This window comes from Echiichthys vipera, assembly GCF_963691815.1.
Source record: "Echiichthys vipera genome assembly, chromosome: 4".
Classification (NCBI taxonomy): Eukaryota; Metazoa; Chordata; class Actinopteri; order Perciformes; family Trachinidae; genus Echiichthys; species Echiichthys vipera.
The window spans coordinates 2309170-2334823 of NC_139829.1; the positions used below are offsets into that span (position 1 = coordinate 2309170).

At 43.5% G+C, this 25654-nt stretch overlaps 1 protein-coding gene across 2 annotated transcripts in view; it reads right to left on the bottom strand.

The window, feature by feature from the left end:
* LOC310946715 (uncharacterized protein) overlaps positions 1-25654 on the bottom strand; it is a 42760-nt gene that overhangs the window by 14667 nt on the left and 2439 nt on the right. The window contains exons 2-9 of one of the 2 annotated variants that reach the window (XM_083913259.1): positions 5200-5336; positions 2667-2852; positions 1884-2055; positions 1461-1640; positions 1209-1331; positions 920-1050; positions 767-794; positions 558-657 (exon numbers count right to left, since the gene is read on the bottom strand). In XM_083913259.1, coding sequence (XP_083769385.1) covers positions 558-657; positions 767-794; positions 920-1050; positions 1209-1331; positions 1461-1640; positions 1884-2055; positions 2667-2852; positions 5200-5334 — 1055 coding nt within the window. In that variant the 5' untranslated portion in view covers positions 5335-5336. Of the gene's footprint in view, positions 1-557; positions 658-766; positions 795-919; positions 1054-1208; positions 1332-1460; positions 1641-1883; positions 2056-2666; positions 2853-5199; positions 5337-25654 lie in introns of both variants that reach the window. The other variant, XM_083913258.1, reaches the window with a different exon arrangement.

Sequence of the window (25654 nt, forward strand, 5' to 3'; positions counted from 1 at the left end):
ACGTTCTACGTCCCCAGAGCCAGCCTCCACTGACTGGGTCTGGTCTGTTGAGACCCCTGACCTTCACTGCCACCCGTGTGGCAGCACACCTGACCCCAGTGGTTCATCCCGTGAGTGGTGGGCCCACAGGACTGGTTATTTCATATAGACTATTTATTTATTGGATATCCAGAAAACATGCTATACCGTGATATATATTGTTGATATTGGAAGAGAAGATTTTGGCCGTATTGCCCAGACCTAGTGTAAATGCACCCAAGACGCATTGAGGACAGAAATGTACCCTAGGCTACAGTGAAGGACCACCTATTCAACTGATATCCTCCGTAGCACATTTTTATATTTTTAAACATTAAACAACATTTCACAGTGGACCATGATGGCACACACACAGCAAGACTACTTTGACTTTTATTCAGTAGGTAGCCATGTTTTAAATCTCCAGGAATTTTAATGGAGAGGTTCTATTCCAAGCATCAAAAATGGAACTTCTTCATTTCTGAATATATGTGCATTCACATGGATTTTAGCAGTGATATGGTTTGACTCATACAGACCTGATTACTTTTTCTGACTTGTCCTCTGCGATCGTTTTTGCCATCTTCCTTTGTTTTGAGCCACTACTCCTACCCCGGGCTGTGAGGGGCACGTCAGCCTCTGAAACGGTTACAATGTCATTTAACATTGTTACATTAAATGATACATACATTCATGTACAACCTAAGGGAAAGTTTACAATATAGATGTAAAATGATAAAGTGCTCACCTATTGCGTTTAGTACTGTCATTTCCTCCTACAAAGCAAAATCACAGGGGTTTATTTTTAGAATAATTTGTTTCCCAAATAAATGTTCAAATATTGGAAGAAATAATAATAATAATAATAATAATAATAATAATAATAATAACAATAATATACCACAATTTCAACTGTGCATTCCATAGTTTGAGCTTCTTTTATTTGAGTGGTAATTGCCTCCATCACCACGTCCTCTTCAGTTATTTCAGTAATCACAAGTGATTCCTCTGTGAATGACTGATTCTTGAATACTGCTGAAAAGAGTGAGACTCTCAGATAAGTACATTCATAGAAAATGTTTCAAAGAAGTTTGTAGCACATTCTTTACTGGATTGAATTGAACATTTGGCAAAAAAAAAATTCTAAACATACAGTCTAGCTCTACAGTGCAGTTCCTTTTCTTTTTTACCTCTCTGATCCATGGCCTGGATCTTTCTGGCGATATTGATCCTCTGGTTGGGCCCTCCTATGCTCTCCACCTCCCACAGCAGGTCTGTATCTCCTGGGTACTGACACAGGTACTTCTCACACACTAGGAACAAAGAAGAGTATATTGAACTTACAGTAATGTACTGTTTATGCTTCTGTGAAATATACAGCTAACTGTAAGAAAGTTGTACATATCAATAAGGTGTACTTGCTACTGGATGGACGCATGTACCTTTATACATGGATTTTGTGAGGGGGTACCTCAACCCCAGACAGTCCTCTTTGAAACTGAGCACAAAGTCCTCCAGCATCTGGAGGCCAAAGCCTTTTCCACGCTGACATTTTCTAACAAATATGGAGTCCATCACAGGGAGCTGAAAGCTTCTGGTTGAAAAATAATTACAAAAGCTGCCTACAAGGGAAACAAAAACTATACTCATGAGGTCATTGTCAGAAAGGAATGAACCAATATCAATTATCACATATGGACTAAACCAGGCATTTTATGGATGCAAACGCAATTACACTTTAATTACACTACACGTTTTGGGCTGAACACCACGTAGTGGTTGAAACAACTGAGCATCGAGAAGATCATGTAGATGACACATATTAAATGCTTGACAATAAATGCATTTAACATCACATAGATTACCTGAGGGTTTGACTGAGTAGAAGCCAACAGCCTCTCCATTATTCCATTGGACTTTTGCATGATCTACTTCTCCATGGCAGAGGAAAGGAAGCTCTTCAGAGCTCATCTCCTTTGCTCTATAGATGACACGATTAAGGATGTATAAAACAATTCTCTCCCCTACTGTCTCCACCTGGGAGGGACACACACATAGAAAAACATGGCAGTCTTAATGTTATAGCTCACTGCCACGTTTGACAAACATAAGCGTAAGACATAAAGGTTTGTTCAAACCATCTTTCTGCTATTTAATTTCTGAGCACTGAAACCAAAGAAGTACCCACTGTGATCAACCACAGACATGCACTTTCTCATGCATCCTAGTACACAGTGTAAAAATGTGACGTCAGTGCTGTGATTTTTTTTGTCTATCTGTTTGTTTTCTCTCTTTCTCTCTCCTTTTCTTCCCCCCCAACCGGTGCAGACAGATGTCCGTCCTCCACAGAGCTGGGTCTGTCCGACGTTCCTGCCTGTTATAGGGAAGGTTTTCAACGCCACCGTACTCTATGGGGGAATTGTTGGGTCTATGTAAATAATTCAGAGTGTGGTCTTTACCTACTCTGTAAAGTGTCCTGAGATAACTTTGTTATGATTTGGCACTATAAATAAAATTGAATTTAAATAAATTAAATTGAACTCCTGTCGGTGCAATAATGATCAATGTGAGAAACCTTTTTTTAATACTAGTCAGTGGAGAATGTTCATTGATATCTATGATCAGAAAGAGAGTGATTTCAATCATACCTCCACAGCTCCATCTCGAGCCGGGTCTGCCGTCTTGAGAATGTCGTCCACTGTCCACCACCGGTCCAGCAGGTACAGAGCCACGGCAGTGAAAGGCTCACTGGCACAGAAGAGGGCCAGTATCTTGTGTTTGTCACTGGATCCATATAGAGGAAGAAAGCCCACAGTGGAAATGTCTATGGTGACCTGAGGACAGAAAGATAAGAATACAAGAAAATATATTCGAATGTATTATAACCAATTACATTATAATTACTTATGCAGTAATGTGTACATTTATTAAATATTGCAGCTAGTAAAGGTTGATCTCATTTAAATGTATTTAAATTAGTGGTCGGACACAATTAAAAAAATGAATCTAATCAATCAGAGGCTTTGTAATTAATTAATCATGATTTATTGCATATCAATACTAAAAGAAGCAACATTTGTCAATTTAAATGGATTTTTATATACGGCTTAATATATTATAAACAATAAAACAGTGCTTAGAATGGTGTATTCAAGAAAAGTGGAAACCTAACATTGCAAAAATATTTAGAATAATATCTTTGGCATAAAATAAACAGTTCAACTGTTCAGAGTGCTTTTTCTCCATGTTTTCAAAAACACAGAAACAAAAATGATCCATCAACTAATGACACTCCCTCCTAGGAGTGTAGTCTGTGCTAACGTTAGCTGCAGCATGTTCAGTGTTGTCTGTACTAACGTTAGCTGCAGCATGTCCAGCGTTGTCTGTGCTAACTTTAGCTGCAGCATGTTCAGTGTTGTCTGTGCTAACGTTAGCTGCAGCATGTTCAGCGTTGTCTGTGCTAACGTTAGCTGCAGCATGTCCAGCGTTGTCTGTGCTAACTTTAGCTGCAGAATGGTCAGTGTTGTCTGTGCTAACGTTAGCTGCAGCATGTTCAGTGTTGTCTGTGCTAACGTTAGCTGCAGCATGTTCAGCGTTGTCTGTGCTAACGTTAGCTGCAGTATGTTCAGTGTTGTCTGTGCTAACGTTAGCTGCAGCATGTTCAGCATTGGGGTGGAGCGGAGGCTGAAGAGCTCCGGTGGGAGGTGAATTCTTCCACGGCCGTGCTCTTGTCCATGTTTCCACTTGGTTGTTTCTAAAGTTCAGACCAAAGATTCACAACGCAACTGTTTTTCAACATCGCAGGTGAAAGTTGCAGCGGTGTGAACTGACCCGTCTCGTTGTGAATCTAACAGCTGATGTCATCACCTGGGATTCAACTTGTCAAATCACCAGCGACAGGTTTAAGAACATGACACACATCACCTGTTTCAACGGCCAATCAGGTCTGAGCAAAGTCTGCTGGTCAAGTCACTTAGAGACTGTCAGCTGGTTGAAAAGGACATTATGAACGGCGGCTCAACAAGTGTGTGTGTTTGTGTGAAAGAGAGAGAGAGAGAGATTGATTCGATGGTAAATGGACTGTACTTATATAGCGCCTTTCTAGTCATCTGACTACTCAAGGCGCTTCACAGTGTCTGTCACAATCACCAATTTTACACAGACATTCACACTGATGGCAGTGGACATCTACGTACCATCTAATCTGATCTAACCATTCACACCACATTTACACACCCATGCGCAGCACGGGGAGCAATTCAGGGTTCAGTGTCTTGCCCAAGGACACTTCGACATGTGGACCGGGGGGAGATGGGGATCGAACCACCAATCTCTCGAACAGAGGACGACCCACTCTGCCACCAAGCCACAGCCGCCCATTCGATGAATAAGGAGAGCAGCGCAGTAATCCAGAACAAAGCAGTAAATGAAGGAAATAAAATGGTATTTTCTCTGTTTCATCACCATAGAAATGCAGCTGCAGAAAGTATCTTACTGCCTCTGTCCTCATCTATATTTTATAATGCTAAAAATTATATCCAGCTACGAACAAAAGCCTGAAAAGTCGGAGGTCAGAACGGAAGTAAAGAGAGTAGTTGCTAAGGAGACGATACTCCATCCCGTCTCATTGGTCAACATTACAGACCTGAATGTTGTAAGTTTCAGCTGGTTGCAAATCTTTGGTCTGAACTGAACTTTAGAACTCAAATGTCGCCGCTTGAACCCAGCAACAACTCATCATCTGCTCCTCATGGTTCCATTTCTCTCATGTTGCGTCCTGTGCGTCAGTATTACAGGCCGGACGGGAACTCGTGCAATGAGTAACGTTCCGCACTGTGCAAAAATAAATTGCGATTAACTGCGTTATTTTTTTTGGAATATACTTCATATGTTACTTAACATTACCTGTCGACCAATAAAGCCTTGTTGATATAGTAATATCATAGCTTATTTATTCATTATATTCTGTATTGATCAGTAAAAGAAAGGAAATACTCACGTGCAATGACGTACATGTACCTCAAAATTGTACTTAGATACAGTACCTGAGTAAATGTACAGTACTTAGTAGTTACATATCACCACTGCTTTTATGGCCTTCAAAAAGATGACATGTATGACTGAAGAGAAGCACATTGTAGTTAGGAGACAGCCAGGACAGCTGCTCACCACAGATGTTACCTGGGTGGAGTCAGAGAGGGTGAGGTGTTCAGGAGAATCAGGGTTGCTGTAGAGGAGGTTGTTCATGTAGTCATTGGCCAACCGTTCCATCTCTGTCTGGCTCACATCAGCCAGGAGGTCCACGGGGAACTTCATCCCTATACAACACATGAAAGACAGCAGTGAGGAGCAGGCAGCTATTACAGTCATCACAGAGAAATCAACACTTAAAAACTAGAGCAGTGAGTTTATGTTCTTCAATTCAAGCATTATTCAAGCAGTGAAAATGGTATTTCTTCCTCTTTATGGGTCTGAAGCACAAAAAGAAAAATAGAGGAAACAATGGACACTTAAATTGGACAAATTCTTGGGGGAAAAAAGAACAAATTTGGGTCCATGATGTTATTCAGGATAGACCCCAAGCATGTCAGACACATTTTTATGTGCATGTCTTACGCAACAAATTTTGATCTACACAGCTGTCGGCATCGGCACTGTCCAGCCTCACATTTCACTGATGTAAACATGACCTGAAGCATTTCTTGGTGCCAAGCCGTGAGGTTTATGCCCAGTAAAGCTCTACTTCTTTAATAAATTACCACAGTTTGCCTCCATCTTGTCACATTCATGGTCACTATGTGTGTTGACAATTGCAATCTTTGTTTTTACTCTTTTTTAAACTTTATCGAAACACATTTACCTCTCTACTTCCAGTTCGTCCCCTATATGTTCCCCTCCCCACTTCTGCCCTTACTACAAGCCTGACTCAGAAGTTGGAAATTCCGATTTCCGATTACAAGTGAACACAGCTTAACCGTCCAGGCAACCCCTGTCAGCAGCGTCACTAACATAGAAGAGAGCAACACATGAGGCCACGCCCCCATTCTGGTGAAAACAAACTGCAGGCTTTGACTGGCAGTAAATACAAACCCTGCCGTAACCTGTATTTTACATTAACCGGCATGGAAACCTAACGTTAGTCAGGCAGCTATATTACGTTGTTGCAAATCGATGATCGACGTTATGTGAAAAAATCAAAGAGTTAGGGAATGTTTGTTTACATATTCATTCAAATCAAATTACTCATTATTTATATGGCACTTTTCATACTTTGACAGTAGCACAAAGTGCCTTACAGAAAATAAAAGCAAAACAAAAAACTAAACAAAACATGAACAAAGAAACACCATTAAAAACCAAACCTCCCAACCCCAAAAATATACACACAGAGATACACAAAGACATACACACTCACGCACACACAAAGCCATACACACACCCCCAGACAGACTAGCTGTTGCTGAGGAGACATGGCTGGGCATCAAGATCTGAGGTGGGAAAGAATCTGCCTTTGGGGGCCGTTCACACCGAGAGGAATCATGATCCATGGCTGCAAGGGGCGCTGCCACAGGGACCCCCCCAGCCCAGGCTGACAGGAGACTCCACCTTGTAGAGCTCTCTGACACCCGGGCCAGGGCCGTCCATGGAACAGCACCCTTATCAGTGGACCAGAGACGGTGGTCAGCCCCCAGGAGGAAACACTGGAGACCGAGGGGCTTAAACAGTAAAATAAGATAAAAGTGTAGAGGCTAAAAACTGGGGGTGTAAAAACAGTCAAAACAGTAAAATAAGATACAAAATTATAGAACCTAAAAACTGAGGGAATAAAAACAGTGAAATAAGATAAAAGGAATAAAAAACTATAAAGGAATAAAAACAGTCAAAACAGTAAAATAAGATAAAAGGAATAAAAACTGAGGGAATAAAAACAGTGAAATAAGATAAAAGGAATAGACACTATGAAGGAATAAAAACAGTCAAAACTGTAAAATAAGATAAAAAGAATAAAAACTGAGGGAATAAAAACAGTCAAAACAGTAAAATAAGATAAAAAGAATAAAAACTGAGGGAATAAAAACAGTCAAAATAAGATAAAAGGTATAGATTAAATATAATCAAAAATATAAGATGCATGAAAGGAATTAGAAAGAATAAAATAGGTCAGTTAAAAGCCTGATTAAAAAGGTGGTTCTTGAGCCTCTTTTTAAAAACATCAACATTCTCTGCGGCCCTGAGGTTCTCCAGCAGGCTGTCCCACAATCAGGGGTCATAAAAACTGGTGCTGCCTCCCCATGTGTTTTGGTTATTATCTGTGGTATGGTTAAAAGTCCAGCACCAGAGGACCTCAGGGTCTGTGAGGGTCCATAGGATAAAAGTACTGCAGATAAATAAGAAGGCCCGAGACCATTAAGACATTTAAAAACTAGTAGAAGAACCTTAAAATCGACCCTGAAGCTCACAGGGAGCCAATGCAGCGATTTTAAAACTGGTGTAATGTGCTCCCACTGAGTTCTATAGTAATCATTAGTTGTACATGTTCTTTTTGGGAAGACCAGAGAGCAGAGATAAGAGAGATAAAGAGATTAAAGCATGCATCAGCACCTCTGTGCTGGCCTGAGAGAGAAACGGGGGGACTCTGGCTATATTCTTAAGATGGTAAAAAACTATCTTTGTTATGTTTTTGATGTGTGGAATAAAAGAGAGCTCAGAGTCAAAAATCACACCCAAATTTTTTAACATCCTGTAACATTGGTAAAAGTTTCTCTCTCTGGCCTTCAGGACCAATGACTAAAACCTCTTTTTTGTCCTGGTTGAGCTGCAGGAAGTTTAGATAGATAGATAGATAGATAGATAGATAGATAGATAGATAGATAGATAGATAGATAGATAGATAGATAACTTTATTTATCCCCGAGGGGAAATTAGGTCATCGTAGCAGCGGTACAGAGCAATCAGAAGTACTAAAATAAGATAAAATATAAAATACAAAATATAGAATACAAAATATGAACAGCAATAAAATCGAATAAAATAAAAGTACAGTATTGCAGTTAAAACACTATATTAAAATGTGCAGTGTGGATTTTAATGTGCAATTGGGATAAGGTGCATGTCAGTGATAGGTCACTATGAGTAGTGAGAGTTTATTCCCCGAGCGTTGCTCAGCGTTGTTGTGCAGTGTTGTAAAGTCTGACGGCAGCAGGTAGGAATGATTTCCTGTGCCGTTCCTTAAGGCAGCGGGGTTGAATGAGTCTGCTGCTGAAGCTGCTCTGAAGCTTGTCCAGGGTTTTATGGAGGGGATGGGAGACATTGTCCATGATCACCTGCAGTTTTGCCAGCATCCTGTGCTCCACAACCTCCTCCAGGGTGACAAGCTTAGAGCCAACAACAGACCCGGCCTTCTTTATCAGTTTATTCAGTTTGTTCGCGTCTTTTGCTTTGATGCCCGCACCCCAGGACACCACAGCGAAGAAGATGGTGCTCGCGACAACAGACTGATAAAACATCTGAAGCATCCGGTTGCAGACATTAAAGGACCTGAGCCTCCTCAGGAAGTAAAGCCGGCTCAGGCCCTTCTTGTAGACTGCCTGTGTGTTTGTGGTCCACTCCAGTTTATTATCCAGCACCACACCCAGGTACTTGTAGGAGTCCACAATGTTTATGTCCGTCCCACCAATGCAGACTGGAGAGGGCGGGGGCTTGTTCCTCCTAAAGTCCACCACCATCTCTTTTGTCTTAGCCACGTTCAGCTGCAGGTGGTTCTCCTCACACCACTTGACAAAATTGCCGACCAGGTCCCTGTACTCGTCCTCCCTTCCACCCTCTATACGCCCCACAATGGCCGTGTCATCAGAGAATTTCTGCAGATGACACGACTCAGTGCGGTACTTAAAGTCTGCGGTGTAGGTGGTGAAGAGGAAGGGCGACAGCACGGTTCCCTGGGGGGCACCAATGTTACTGATCAGGCGGTCAGACACACAGTTCCGTAATCTCACATACTGCGGCCTGCCCGTCAGATAGTCATTTACCCATGTGACGAGAGGAGAATCCACCCGCATGTTCTCCAGTTTGGCCTTCAGCAGCTTGGGTGTTAAAAGCGCTGGAGAAGTCAAAGAACATGACGCGGACAGCAGTGTTGGGTCTATCCAGGGAGGAGTAGGCTTCCTGCAGCAGGTAGATGAGAGCATCATCAACCCCAACATGGGGCTGATATGCAAATTGTAGGGGGTCCTGTGATGGGCACACTAGGGGTCTGAGGTGTGCAAGAACCAGCCTCTCCATGACCTTCATAATGTGAGAGGTCAGTGCAATCGGCCTGTAGTCATCCAGTGCCACAGGATGTCCTTTTTTGGGCACTGGAACAAGGCAGGATGTTTTCCACAGCACTGGCACTCTCTGAAGGTGGAGGCTCAGGTTGAAGAGGTGCTGGAGAACTCCGCAGAGCTGGCTGGCACAGGCCTTCAGCACGCGAGGGCTGATGCGGTCCGGACCGGCGGCTTTTCTCTGGCTGAGCTTCTCCAGTTCTCTCCTCACCTGGCTGGCTGTGATGTTGAGACTGGACTGGGGGGTGGATGGTAGCAGTGGGGGATGTGCGAGGGTCATGGGGGAGGGGGGTGTGAGACGGACTGTGGTGGGGGCTGTGGTGGGGGGTGGGGTAGGGGGGGCTGGGGGTGGTGGAACCTGGTGTCTGCTGCGGGGGTTGGGGTGGGGTTGTGGGGCTGGTGTAGAGCTGTGGGGGGGTTGTGAGAAGAGGTAGTTGCTCAGAGGAGCAGCAGGGGGGCTGTTGGGGGAGCTGGGGTCAAACCTGTTGAAAAACAGGTTAAACTCGTTCGCACGTTGTTCATTTCCCTCTGCTGTTCCTCCTCCTCTCCTCTGGAAGCCGGTGATCTCAATCATCCCCCTCCATACGTCCCTGGTGTTGTTGTTTTCCAGTTTGGATTCCAGTTTCCTCCTGTAGCTTTCCTTACTCTCCTTGATGCTGTGTTTGAGTTCTCTCTGAACACGCTTGAGCTCTGCACGGTCCCCTGACCCGAAGGCCCTCTTTTTCTCGTTGAGTAGGGCCTTCAGGTCGCTGGTAACCCATGGTTTGTTGTTTGGGTAACAGCGGACCTCTTTACTGGGGATGGTGTTGTCAATGCAGAACCCAATGTAATCAGAGACGCAATTAGTAATGTCATCAATGTCCTCACCGTGTGGTTTGTACAGTGCGTACCAGTCAGTGGCTTCTAGAGCACCCTGCAGTGACTCCATGGCCTCAGGAGACCATTTCCTCACAGTTCTTAGTGTCACTGGTTGCTGCTGAACCACAGGCGTGTATGATGGGGAGAGCAGGACGAGGTTGTGGTCTGACCTTCCCAGGGGAGGGAGGGCAGTGGAGCTGTATGCCTCTTTAACGTTTGCATACAGCATATCTATGGTTTTATTGTCCCTTGTTGTGCATTTGACAAACTGGTGAAACGTTGGGAGAGTGGATGAGAGAGAGACGTGGTTGAAGTCACCTGTGATGATGACGAATGCTCCGGGGTGTTTCGTCTGTAATGCCGCGGTCGCAGCGCTGATGACGTCACACGCTGCGTCGGCATTTCCAGACGGCGGAATGTAAACAGTAATGGCGATGACGCTGGTAAACTCCCGTGGCAGATAATAAGGACGCAGTCCGATGGCAATGAGCTCGATGTCCGGGCTGCAAAACCGGTCTTTCACGGAGATGTGCCCGGGGTGACACCACCTGTTGTTAACGAGCACAGCGAGTCCTCCTCCTTTCTTCTTGCCGCTCGCGGTGGTGTCTCTGTCGGCTCGGACCGTATGGAAGCCGGGGATGGTGGCGTTTGAGTCCGGTATCTGGTCGTGTAGCCACGTTTCCGTGAAACACATGATACTGGACTCTCTGTATTCCCGCTGCATCCTGACGAGCGCTTCCAGTTCGTCCATCTTATTTGCCAGGGACCTTACGTTTCCAGTAATAACTGCAGGGATGCAGGGTTTAAACTTCCTCCTCCGTTTAGCTCCTGCTCTGCAGCCTCGCCGTCTCCTCCTTAGCTCCTTCGGTACTGTGGGTCTCTCCCCGACGAAGGGGTTTTGGGGCCCCAGGGCGATCAGCTGGTCGCGACTGTAAACAATGCCGGCTGTAGGGCAGGCACGGCTTCCAGTCACCAGGAGAGACCAAAGCACGAAAAAGCTAACCAAGAGATATCCAAACCGTATGATAGACATCTTGATGTGTGGACAGTGTGTATCCACAGCGCAGGGTACAGATAATAAATAAAAAAACACACTAAAAACACGACAAAAACCTAGTAAAAAGTACAAAGTACCGGGAGCTGCTACGATAGGCTGCCACTAGCACGGCGCCATCTTGAATAAAAGTTTGCTGCCATCCATGACTTTACGTCTACAATGCAGTTTAAAAAGGGCATCAATTGGCCCTGTGTCAATAGGAGCCATGGCGATGGACAGTTGCATATCGTCAGCATAACTGTGATAGCTGTTGCCGGGCCTCCTGAGTTGGACCTAAAATTGACCCTTGGGGAACCCCACACTTTATCTTATGGGTTCCTGAGGAACAAGTATCCATACTTACAAAGAAACTTCGATCAGTAAGGTTGGATGTGGACCAGTTAAAAACAGTACCAGAGGTATTCCTACCTCACTGAATCAGCAGGTAATGCAGAACTATGACAACGATCCCTTTCTCTGTTCTTAATATACATTTGTTTTAGTTTATCTCTTTGAAACCAAACAAACAGCCAAGGCTTTGGTCACCTGAGGTTAAATGAGGGTGAAAATGGACAAAAGTTGCACGCTGCCTGTTACGGCTTCGGCCTTTGAGTTCGCTTTTTAAAAAAAACTTTCTTAACTTCTATTCTCCTTTTGTTTGTTCTGTTTCTTAACCCTAAGAAAACAAACAAAGTCTGAGTTAAACTTGTAAGCAAAAAACACTTGTGCCTCAAAGACCGTGACTGTAGCCTACAGTTGTAGTCAGTCCATTTGTTTTTTCCGTCTGTACTTCTTCTGAGCTCTTTCCGTCTGTACTTCTTCTGAGCTCTTGCTTGCTGCTAATTCATTATATTAATTATTGTTATTCATCTATGTATTAGTTTAATGTATTATTTGTTTATAGAAAATAATATTGTTATATATTTCTCCATACAATTCAGACATTCCTTGTACTTTCCAATATTAACCTTAACCACAGTGTTAAAATAATTCATTCATTCAATTGACATTTTACAAACTATTTTTGATTCTCACGATAATATGGGACAATGTTTTTCAAGGGACTGTTGCAACCCTAAATGTAACCTACCCCAAATTTGGTGGTGGGTTGCTTCTAAGCAGAGATGATGCAATTGTGTGAGCCATATTTGTCATTATAATAGGATTTTGCACATTCATCTAAGCTAATTTGAATTTAAGCTAAATTATTCCTTCAGATATAACACGAGTTTCCTATTTTCACTTATTAGACAGACAAACTATCCCAAGTTATGCTACTTTGTTTTGATTGAGTCATTTTTTATTAATTTTCCAACACTTTTCAGCAGTGTAAAACACTTTGCGGTAATGCCCACTAGGTGGCAGTTGTGCCACGCTGATGTCATTCTTTTCTATGCCTGCTGCAGAGGTAGAAACAGCGGACAATTTAGCTCCTCAAGAAAAAGGGAATAATATCTTGATATGTGATTCCTCTTCTTTGCTTTTGATGGTGGTGTCTGAAAATTTTTATCTGTTGACATCAAAACCAAAGTGGTTGAAAAAGAAAACAAGAGAAACAACATAGTCATCCCATATGTGGCTGGGGTATCAGAGAAACACAGGAGGATCTTCAACAAACACTCCATCCCTGTGTATTTCAAACCCGGTAACACACTCAGACAGAGACTAGTACATCCCAAGGACAGAACACCACACACCTACAAAAGCAATCTGGTTTATGCTGTCCAATGCAACTAGGAACGCAAAGATCTCTACATTGGAGAAACAAAACAATCACTGCATAAACGCATGGCCCAACACAGGAGAGCTAACTCCTCAGGCCTGGACTCTGCTGTCCACTTCCATCTCATGGAGAAAGCCCACTCATTTGATGACAGCAATGTTCACATCCTGGACAGAGAGGACAGATGGTTTGAAAGAGGAGTAAAAGAAGTCATCTATGCAAAAGAAGAGAAACCATCGCTTAACAGAGGAGGAGGTCTGAGACACCACTTATCTCCAATTTACAATGCTGCCCTTTCATCCCTTCCCAGGAGATTCAACTATCTAACCTCAAAGAACAACTGTTCACAAATGGCCTCCTGTGACTCCAACGACTGTTGTTAAGACTCAATAGAGCACCAACGAAGTCCAAACCTACTTCCCACCGACGACTGTCACTCTAACGGCGGTCGTTCGCACTTGGAGCACAAAGGGTTTCAGTGACATCATCGGCCTTGTGACAAGTTAAATACCTGGATCTCCACACCAGATAGTTGGACCAGTCCCAGCCTGGTCAGATGCGTACATGAACTGATTGAGCCTCTTGGATGAGAGCTGAAACGTCTTCCTAGACAAATAAAGTCCAGTTGCTTTGACTGAAATTGCTTTGGGGATAAAGTATTTTTTTAAGTATCGGTGTTTTGATTTGATATCTATCTTATCTTGATCCCTTGAACCAGGACATTACTAAAAGTATGTAAGTAGTGATCCCAGACCTTGAGGTTTTTTTGCAAGTGATTAGAACCCGGTTACACTAACATGATTTTTTTTTCCAATTATGAAACATCTCTGCATTAGTTAATAGCGCATATCACATTCAACTCGTTCAGGTTCACTTTGCCATGGCCACCCCACGCTGGCCATCCCAGTCAAAATGTCTTTGAAACGCCACCGCTATTTGCTAGAACCAACAAGTCATTTAATGTTTTCTGTTGTCTGTGTAAAGCAATCACAAAAGTGTGATCTGAGTTTGTCACACTACAGAACAATGTGCTTATAACCACCCAGCAAAATTTGAATGAATAAAAATATTGAGTATGAAAAAATAAGGTTTTAAAACCATACAAATTAAGCAGTACTCTGCGCTGAAACCACGTCCACTCGCCTTTTTCAACCCTCAGTCAGAAAATGGATGCTTGAAGGAAAATAAACTGTTAAATGTTTGCTTTAATTTTATGAGCATATCAAGTGGATTGTATGTTATGTGATCGCGACTCTAATTTCCATTATGTGTTAGCATTGAGCTAGCAGACTTTTTAACTAATTATTTTTGATTGTAAATCATTATAAACATTACAATGACACAAAAGAACAGTACATTCTTACAGATTAAGCACTTATTATTTGCCTCGTGGTTGTATCAGTTATACTATCTATAGGAGTTATTTTTCTTGTTAGAATGATATGATAAGCATTCATTAACACGTTAATGATAATTCCCATTATGTGTTAGCATAGAGCTAACGCCTGTATCCACTTCATAAAGGCTCTGTTTTTGGACTCAGTAGCTTCTAAAAATGTAGTTCTGGATTCTTTACCCTCTTATAGCGTGCTCACACTGTGCTTTTGGCCACGGCCAAAACCGGTTTTTCAGCTAAAGCCTAGTACCTTTAAGTAGTGTGAGCACACCCGCTCCGCGCTCAACTGGGGCCAGCTGGCCCTCCACGGCCCGCTTGAAATAGGTGGGCTTTAGCGGAGCCGTTTGCACATGTACGAGCACGAGCGTGCGCACGTGTACGCGCACGAGCACGAGCACGAGCCCTACGGCAGTAGCGTTATGTCCGCCTGTTCGGACATGTAAATAGAAGGACGGACCATGCGCGGACATTTAACAACAACAACAATGGCGGTGAAAGGTTCATGTTGGTGTGATGCGGAGGTGGAGTGTTTACTGCAGATTTGGTCGGATGAAAATATTCAAAAACAGTCGACAAGACGCACAAAAACTCTGAGGTCTGTGGAAAGATTTGTAAAGAAAGCCACACACGCGATCAATGCGTGTGACGTGTTACGGCGTGATGACATATGGACAGCAAGAAGTATTGGCCGAGGCCCAGGTAGTGTGAGTACAAACGGGGCTGGGGCGCGGGGGGAGAGGGAGGGGGGACAAGTACCCTAAAGCCCGGGTCTCGGTCCGGGAGGACAGTGTGATCACGCCCTTACATCCCACCACACAGCAGCTTTGAGGCATTTGGCTTTTGCGAGGTGACAGAACTGACAAGGAGACACCCTCACACAATACAAAGGCAATGGAGAGCGGTGTGGGCGGAGCTTTCTGTCTCTGAGGCTCCAGTGCATCATAGGACCATGATTTCCTACACCCAAATGCTCCAACTCCATAATTCAGTATTACATGAATTACAGGTTTTTCGTATGTTGACAGCAATAATTTTCCGACATGTATAATGTGTTTTGAATAAAACATTTTGAATTTACTTTACATGGACTTTACTACTTAGATCGGTTGTATTCCTAATGTCTTCTTTATCCATTTTTAACTTTAGCGTTTCTTCTAGAAGGACAAGTTAGTTGTATGGTAAGGATGTCCTCTTACCTTTTCTTAGCTGACAGTTTCGTCTGTACTCCAGCCTTCCTCAAAGCTGCTGTTTTCTTCTGGGTATGACGTGTTTTATGAAAGCAGCTGACCGGGCCGGGAAACTTCAAAATAAAGTTCCCCGACCCGGTTGTGTTTGTTCCTCGCGCTGGTCCCGCCGGCAGAGAATACACCCCTCGTCCCTGTTCTTGGTGTTGCCCTCACGCCTCCTTATTTCTATGGCCTCCATTATCCATTTTCTGTATCTGTTTGTTTCTGATGATTTTTTCCCCCTGTCCCAGTCCATGATGTGGTTGTTTCTTCTGCAATGGTCTGTTATGGCTGTTTTTTTGTTTTCATGTTCTGCTGTGTGTTTCTTTGTTCTGGTAAGCCTGCCTGCTGTGTCTTGCTCACATTCCCTTTGACGTTCTTTTTCTCTTGTACTTAAAGCTCATCCGGTTTCTCCGATGTATGTTTTAATGCACAATTTGCATGGAATTCTCTTTGGGGTGTGGAAGTTGTTGTATGGTTTTACAGCTGTATTTATCTGATGTTTTTTCATGGCGCGTTGTATCGGGTATTTGCAACGTGTGAGGGTTTGTCGTATGTGTTTTTCCTCCTTTTATCTGCCTTTATTGTCTGTTATTATTCTGGTCTGGTTGTATAGTGTTTTGAAGACTGACAGTTTGTGTGCGGTGGGATGTTCTGAAGTCCATAGGAGGTACTTGTCTGTATGAGTAGGTTTCCTGTAAGTTGTGATTTTGATGCTGCCGTCTTCTGTGTGATGCATGTTCATGTCCAGGAATGGTATGGTCCGGTTGGTTTCTTCTTTGTGTGTGAACTGTATATTGCCGGTGCTGTCTATTGTATTTAAGTGGGCTGTGAGTTCTTGTGAGTGGCCAGTCTTAATCATTTCTAGTATGTCGTTGACATACCGTTTCCAGAGTGTGGGTTTGATTTGTAGGGGTGCAGTCTGGATGGCTTTCATTTCTAGGCCCTCCATAAAAAAACCCACTCATGATAGCGGACAACGGGTCTCCCATGGCAAAGCCTTCCTTCTGTCTGTAAATGAATGTATTTTATTGGAAATAAGTAGATTGTACAAACTGTAGTAGGGTGGTGATTTCTTTGACTGTCAGGTTTGTACGTGTCTTGAGTGTTTGGTCTTGTTTTAGTCTTTCTGTAACTATGTGTAAAGTGACGTCTATGGGTGTTTTGTGAATAATGATATTCCGTCATGTGATATAAACATTTCCTCATTCTCCACAGTTATGTTCTTGATTTCTTGCGCCAGTTGTTGTGAGTTCGTGCAGTGGTGTTTTGTTTTTCCGAGCATAGGTCCAATGAGTTCGACTAGCTCTTTTGATAGATTGTATGTGGGTGATCTGATGCTGTCAACTATTAGATGCAGTGATGTGTCCTTTTTATGTATTTTGGGAGTTCCATATATCTGTAGGGTGACATTGGCCGTAGTTATTAGATGGATGTAGTTGTCCTGTGTTATCTTGTTGGATTCTAGTAGCTGTTTGAGTAATGTCTTTAATGTCTTTCTTTTCTTCCGTGGGGTCGTTCTTTAGTATTTCGTATGTGTTGTTGTCTTGTAGCATGGTTTTGATCTTTTTGTGGTATGTATCCGCATCCATGAATACTGTTGTGCGTCCTTTGTTGCCTGGTAGTATGATGATAGTGTTGTTCGTTTTGAGAGAATGTATTGCTTTTCTTTCCTTTTTTGTGATGTTGCTTTGTGGAGGTTGCATCCATCTGCAATGGCTGGCTTTCTGTCCTTGGTCTTGTAGTTTATGGCATGCCAGTTCTGTTGCTAGAATATATTCTTTGTATGGTATTGTTTTGGGTGTAATTGCAAAGTTTAGGTCTCTTGATAGAACTGCATTTTCTGTGTCTGTAAGGGTGTTTTGACAGGTTGCATACCCATTTCTCATTTACATTGTGTGTTTGTTTTTTTCCGTTTTTCTTTTCTATTAGTTTATTGAGTTTTTCTATTTGCAGTTGTTTCGTGATGTTAAACTCATGTTCGTATATCTGTTTTAAATGTTTGTTAATTATGTTCTGATCCAGTGTGTGTTGTGATTTAAAGGTGTCCAGTTGCTTTTTTATTTCCGTGTTGATCATGTCAATTTTATTAGCTGTTATCCTTATCCGCTCTCTGATGAGGGCCTTTTTCACTTTATTTTTGTTGTTCTTTGCATTTCTGGTTTGGATGGGGCTCTTGATGTTTATGCTTGTCGGTGTTATTGCTTCCTCTTTGCATCTGACATTGAATCTGAGGTGGTTCTTTTGGCGTGTGATCTTATTTTCCAATCTCTCCAGGCGACGAAGGGCGACAACACTGTCATGTCCATATCTTCTGCCAGCGGCACCAGGGCGAGGAACGGACACGATCGTCAGCTGTTTTCATAAAACATGTCATACCCGGAAGAAAACAGCAGCTCTGAGGAAGGCTGAAATACAGCCGAAACTGTCAGCTACAAAAAGGTAAGAGGACATCCTTACCATATAATTAATTTGTATGACTAGAAGAAACTCTAAACTTCAAAATGGATAAAGAAGACATTAGAAATACAATCGATCTAAGTAGTAAAGTCCATGTAAAGTAAATTCAAAATGTATTATTCAAAACACATTATACATGTCGGAAAAGTATTGCTGTCAACATCGAAAAACCTGTAATTCATGTAATACTGAATTATGGAGTTGGAGCATTTGGGTGTAGGAAATCATGGTCCTATGACGCACTGGAGCCACAGAGACAGAAAGCTCCGCCCACACCGCTCTCCATTGCCTTTGTATCGTGTGAGGGTGTCAAACCTGGAAACTTTTATGCATGAATTACAAACTGAATGATTAAGTTGGTTGTTGATCGTTTGACATTAATTTGGATTCTTCTGTTTTCCAATGTGGTTTAATAAATGTAACATCAATACCTTTCAAATATATTTCAGATTACCAGCTGTCTTACTTTAGGGTCGGACTTTTTGATTCCCTCAAACATCTTTAATGTCCCATTACTAACCCACTCAAGACAGGGGCACATAAAGCTCATGGTTAGTGAGCGTCTGTTGCCTTAGTCGCACAGAACGTACCTGCTAGTTGGCTATTGGCTGCAGTCTTTATGGTGTATTCAAGTGCCACTTTTTGAAGTCTGCTTGGTTTGACCCTGCCTTAAAAGGCAAACATACACTGAACCAGCTTGACTACCTTCCATCCTCCACACAAACTGTGCATCCTTTACTGCAGGGCAATGTCGGATTATGTAAAACTAGCAGGGGGTTGTTAGGAAGCAAACGGGGTAAACAACTGTTACCGTAGCTTCAGGGCCTGCAGGGTGGAGCTGGGGGAACCAAGGGTCATACAGGAGGCCCTGCACACACAATTACCCTATACACATGCTCACACACAGGCTTCAACAGCTGTCTGCTCACACAAGCTTGACAGAATAACATGCATGAACACAGGGTCTAATTCTACCCTCACTTGTTTCAGACACTTGGTGTGACAGAGTTGAGCACGTCTTCACTAATGTAAGTAAGCATTGGATTTGTGTATGATGGGAATTTTCATTGGATTTTAATTTAGGTTGAAACAAAAACCTCAAACCATACACAACTTGAAAAAATATGGAGGAAGAACAATTTGCGTGGTATTTTACACTTAATTAGGGCCTGAGCACTGACGAAGTCGGTAAGGACCCTATTGCAATTGGAATGATTATTATTATTTTTCCTCCTCTTAAATCACATTTTTGAGGGCCTAAACATGTATAACTTTTTTTTTTAAATTTGCACACTGATCTGATGTGGTGAAAAATGTTATATTTTATGGATCTCAGTCTTGGGCCAAGCAAATTAAGTTGATAGCGCCCCTTGAATATTGCCAAAGTTGAGCCCCTCAATGCGCTTTCACCTACATGTATGAAAATTGGTAGGCATGTGAAGAATGCAGAGACACACAAAATATCATCTTGAAGGTATGCTCTAAACACAACAGGAAGTCCGCCATTTAGATTTAAACATGTCATTTTGGAATTTTTTTTCAAAACATTTGCTTTGTACTTTAACTTTATCTCCTCCTAGAGATTTCAACAGAAAGACTTCAAAGTTGGCCTGTACACCTTCAAGGCATGGGCAAGGCTAAATTGCGGAGCATACACGTTTTCATGAATCAGCTTGGCCATGGCGGGGCCTCAAATTTCGCATTCACGCCATAAACCAGGAAGTGGTCTTTAACATGACCATACATTCTCCAATCTGTCCCAAACTTCTCAGGCATGATTGGACTCTTGGTCTGAACACATCTATGTGACAATATTGACTCATAGTCATAGCGCCCCCTGCTGGTAACAGGAAATTACATGTTTTATACTTTGATGTCCTCGTCCTCCTCAAAAGTGGTGATCAGAGCCTTAAGACATGGGTGATGCTTCTTTTTGAACATAGGACGATGTAATTTAACAGCACAGCTGAGGCGGCACTGCGAATTTCGATGAAACGCCATGCCATGACAAAAGACACTGCTGAAACTAGGGATGTCACAAGAACCGATACTGGCCATACCGTATCGTACCGTTTCAGTTCGAAAATAAAATACCACAGATGCTGTTTTTTTTTAGGCACTGGAAGCACTGAAGCCCCAAAAGTTTCAATGCTGTGTCTCTTCCGAAACTAGTGGGGGCTATTTAGTGAGTTTTCCAGTCATACTTGGATTCAGATGTAGGAGGTCACAAAGAAGTGGAACTCACAGGCATAACAAAGCCCATGTGGAAGTGATCAACAGCGATTGCTTTGCCCGGTCTCTTGGTTAAAAAAGGCACCAAAAGGTGTATGGAAGTACTTTGCGTGTGAGGCAGATGACCGTGAAGTTAGCATCAATCCACCGAAGACACTATGCATACGATGCTACCGCGGTGTTAAGACCAAGGGAGGAAGTGCTTCAATGGGGTCATTCTCTGTGTATGAATCTTAATTCTGATCGAGGCGTAGTCGTGGTGGGGATGGGTTGCAGTTCGGTGGGCTGAGGATCTCGTCTCTGCTTTTTGCAAATGATGTGGTCCTGATGGCATCGTCAGTCAGTGACTTTCAGCACTCACTGGATCGGTTCGCAGACGAGTGTGGCTGGGATGAGGATCAGCACCTCTAAATCTGAGGCCATGGCTCTCAGCAGGAAACTGGTGGATTGCTTACTCTAGGTAGGGAATGAGTCCTTACCCCAAGTGAAGGAGTTCAAGTACCTTAGGATCATGTTCACGAGAGAGGGGACAATGGAACATGAGTTGAGGGGGCAGTATTGCAGTCGCTCTACTGCACCGTTGTAACGAAAAGAGAGCTGTGCCGAAAGGCAAAGCTCAGTTGAGGTGGTTCGGGCATCTAGTAAGGATGCCCTCTGGGCGCCTCCCTAGGGAGGTGTTCCAGGCACGTCCAGCTGGGAGGAGGCCTCGGGGAAGACCCAGGACTAGGTGGAGAGATTATATCTCCACACAGAATTTATCTCCACACAGAAGCTGTATCGTGTAGCCTATATTAGTTTTTTCGTCAGAAAAGGTCTGTCAACACATCCAGGACCATACTTCAGTCCTTCACAATAAATGGCGTGCTTTCATAGCTCCAAAATATACCGTAAAATCTTCTTCATTTACATGTTTAATGTAAACCACCACCTGAGCCGCTCAGGCTTAGCGTCGCCAAAACGTTCTTACTGCTTTCTCTCATCAACACCACTTTTCGTTACTAATTGAAAATATAAATGTTGCGGCTGGACATTTAACGTGTTCAATACGATTAATCAATTACAGAAAAAGTGCAAGAAAAGAAATAACGCAATTAATTGCAATTTATTTTTGCACAGTGCAGAACATTACTCATTGCACGAGTTCCCGTCCGGCCTATAATACTGACGCACAGGACACAACGCGAGAGAAATGAAACCAATGAGAAGCAGATGATGAGTTGTGGCTGGGTTCAGTGGGCGGCATTTGAGTCCTAAAGTTCAGTTCAGAGCAAAGATTTGCAAGCAGTTGAAACTTGCAACGTGCAGGTCAGCAACGTTCTGAAACCGTTCAGACCAATGAGACGGGACGGTGTATCGCCTCCATAGCAACGGCTCTCTATACTTCCGTTCTGACCTCCGACTTTTGGGCTTTTTATCGTATCTGGATATAATTTGTAGCATTATAGAATATAAATGAGGACTGAGGCAGGGAGATACTCGCTACAGCTGCATTTCTGTAGAGATGAAACAGATTTCCTTGATTCACTGCTTTGTTCTGGATAATTGCGCTGCTCTCCTTATTCATTGACACGCATGCACGCACGCGCATTATTTAGATTCAGAAGATGCAGCTGCTGTGGGTTAGCGTTAATGACAACTAAAAAAGAACAATGAGAACAAAGTCTGACACCGAGAAAGGGACCGATGGCCGGCCAGCCGGGGATTGTCTTTGGGAGAAAAAGTAGAAACACTTTCCTCACATAGACGTGGAAAGGAAAACGAAGAAAAAGATGGGGAGAAATGCCGCCACAAAATCACGGGAAAAAACACCACGAGTCTTAGACATCTCAAGGAATTCCATAATGAAATTTAGGTAAGTCAAGAAATTAACGTAACAATACTTTCTGTTTTAGAAAGCTCATGCAACATGCCAACTCATGAGGCTACGGTTAATGTGTCAGATTTTAACGCTAGCTTTAGACGTTAGCCACTGGAGCTGAGAACAAATGTGTGTGACTAGCGTGTGTGTGTGTGTGTGTGTGTGTGTGTGTGTGTGACTAGCGTGCATGCGTATATTTGTTTGTGAGATAGTGTAACGTGGGTTAACGTGTGTGAGAGTGTAAAGTGGATTTTTAGTTCATACCTGACTGACTCACTCTATCAGTGCACTAAGGGCGCCAAAACCGTTTTTTCAGCTAAAGCCTAGTACCTTTAAGCAGTGTGAGTGCACCCGTTCCGCGCATAACAGCTGCCCACGGCCCGCTTGAAAGAGGTGGGCTTTAGCGGACCCGTTTGCCCATGTACGAGCACGAGCGTGCACACGTGTACGAGCACGAGCACGAGCCCTACGGCGGTAGCGTTATGTGCGCCTGTTCGGACATAGTAAGCCTCTTGCTGTCCATACACCATCACGCCGTAACACGTCACACGCATTGATCGCATGTGTGTGGCTTTGTTTACAAATCTTTCCACAGACCTCGGAGTTTTTGTGCGTCTTGTCGACTGTTTTTGAATATTTTCATCCGACCAAATCTGCAGTAAACACTCCACCTCCGCATCACACCAACGTGAACCTTTCACCGCCATTGTTGTTGTTGTTAAATGTCCGCGCATGGTCCGTCCTTCTATTTACATGTCCGAACAGGCGGACATAATGCTACTGCCGTAGGGCTTGTGCTCGTGCTCGTACACGTGCGCACGCTCGTGCTCGTACATGTGCAAACGGCTCCGCTAAAGCCCACCTCTTTCAAGCGGGCCGTGAACGGTCCGCTGGCCGCAGTTGTGCGCGGAGCGGGTGCACTCACACTGCTTAAAGGTACTAGGCTTTAGCTGAAAAACCGGTTTTGGCCCCGGCCAGAAGGACAGTGTGAGTAGGCCTTTAGTCTTATTTTAGTCTGAATTGTCCATGACTATTTTTGGACGGCCCGCTGTCGACTGTTATGCGCGTAACGGGTGCACCCACACTGCTTAAACGTACTAGGCTTTAGCTGAAAAAACGGTTTTGGCCCGGCACAGAACGACAGTGTGAGTGCGCCCTTAGTCGACTGGGGCGCACTCACAGCATAACAGCACTCAGTTCCGGCTGTTATGCGCGGAACGGATGCACTCACACTGCTTAAACGTACTAGGCTTTAGCTGAAAAAACGGTTTTGGCCCGGTACAGAACGACAGTGTGAGTGCGCCCTTAGTCGACTAAAACTTGACTAGACTAAAAAGAATATAACGATGACTAAAACAAAAAAAAACTAAAATGACAGCTTGACACAAAGACTAGACTAAAAGTAAAACAGGCCGCCAACAACGCATGCGCGCACACGCGCACACGCGCACAAACACACTCAATGAGCGCTAGTCTGTCCTTTTAGTGTTTGTGTGTGCATGTGTGAGAGAGAGAGAGGGAGAGAGAGAGAGAGCAAGCTGCTGTGTGTAGATGATGCATGGCTCTGATGCAAGCAGGCCCAGTGCTCCCTCAGGCCAGGGAGTAGACAGTGTAGGAAATTAAAAAAATATTTATGGGGCAACGTCTGCCCTCACTGTCTAAAAAATCAGGGCATTTACAAAAAATGTTGAGCTCTTTTAAAAAAAAGAAGCATAATTAGTGCATAAAGTGAGCCCATATTAAAAGTTCATAAGTAATCACCATCTTGTGCCAACATGATTAAATAATAAGCATACTATTGCTATAATCATTGCATAAATATGTATGCACTATTTGATTGTTTGTTTGTTTGTATGTGTGTATGTTTGATAAAAGGAAATGGAAATTAAATCAGTTGAACAAAAATAAAATGAGGCTTTATCTTGGATTAGGATATTGGTTGTAAGTGGTATCAGAGATGTTTTAGAAATGAGACGATTCAGCTCACAGTCATTTCCTGTTTGGTGTCACATGTTTTTAGTCAGTTTAGGAGACCAGCAGTAGGTCCTGAGTGTATGCATTCCAATTATTTTGAATCATGACCTTTCCCTTAGCCCCATAATCACTGAAGTAAAACAAAGTGACTTTGTTTGTGGGAACACCAGACCTGTGAACACAGTTAAGCAAACTAACTACCATTCATGTAGTTTAGTTGTGTAATTATCTAATGTTAGCTCAAATAAATATAATAAAATAAAATATATCTCTCTGGCACTGCCTCAGGCGGCAGCTTGTAACGGCAGCTCCCGTTGTTTTTATTTTTTAACTTTGTCATTTGTTGGTTACAGTCTTTTCGTTTGTTTTGTCGAATTTATCACATTCTGTGTATAAACTTTGAGACAATAACTGGCCTAAGTTTTGTTACCGTTCTCCTCGTTCTTCTGTTACTTTTTTTACTTTTTGTAACAGAGAACCTTGCCGGTAGTAGTGGGGGCATTGTTTACACGCGTGGACAGCTGATTGCACTGTGTAAGCCTGTGCTGCAGCCCGGAGACAGACCAAAGAAGTTAAGGAGGAGACGCCGGGGCTGCAGGGCTGGAAACAAATGGAGGGAGAAAAGGAGAAGACATAAGCCAGCGGTCCCAGCGATTAGAACGGGAAACGTGAGGTCTTTGGGGAATAAGATGGGCGAACTTTTAGCGCTGTTGAAGACCCAGAGGGAGTACCGTGAGTGTAGCTTATTTTGCTTCAGTGAAACATAGCTTGGACTCGCACATCCCGGACTGCAGCGTCGAGGTTGATGAACTCAGAGAGGATGTGCAAGGACAACTACAGGAGAAATCTGGAGGCCAAACTCAAACAGAACAGTGTGACGGATGTGTGGGCAGGAATGAAGCACATCACATGGATGAAGGGGAAAGACAGGCAGACATCTGGGGGCCTGGATACAGCTAACCAGTATAACCAGTTTTTTAAACAGGTTTAGCTCACCTCCTGCTGCCCCTTCGACACCCCCAACCCCCCTACTCACACTGTCCAAAACGCCTCGACCCTCCCCCCATTGTTCTCCTGTACAACACCTCTTCATCTGCACCAACCCCCGCCCAATAGTGGTACAGGCCAAGTAAAGAGGCAGCTGGAAAGACTACATAAGCGAAAGGCTGCAGGACCTGATGGTATCTCACCCAGGATCCTGAAGACCTGCGTCAGCCAGCTGTCACCTGTACTTGGACATCTGTACAACCTGAGCCTGAGTCAGGTGAAAGTCCCGTTGCTGATGAACACCTCTTGCTTGGTCCCAGTCCCCAAGAAGTCAAGGTCATCCAACCCAGCCGACTATAGACCAGACGCCCTGACATCTTATGTGATGAAGGTCTTGGAGAGACTGGTCTTGGCCCAGCTGAGGCCACAGGCGAGGACGTTTCTGGACCCTCTGCAGTTTGCAGTCTCATTTAGGAGTCTATGACGCTGTCATCTACCTGCTGCAATGAGCCCATATACATCTGGATGGTGGTGGAGGCACTGTGAGGATCACTTTCTGTGAT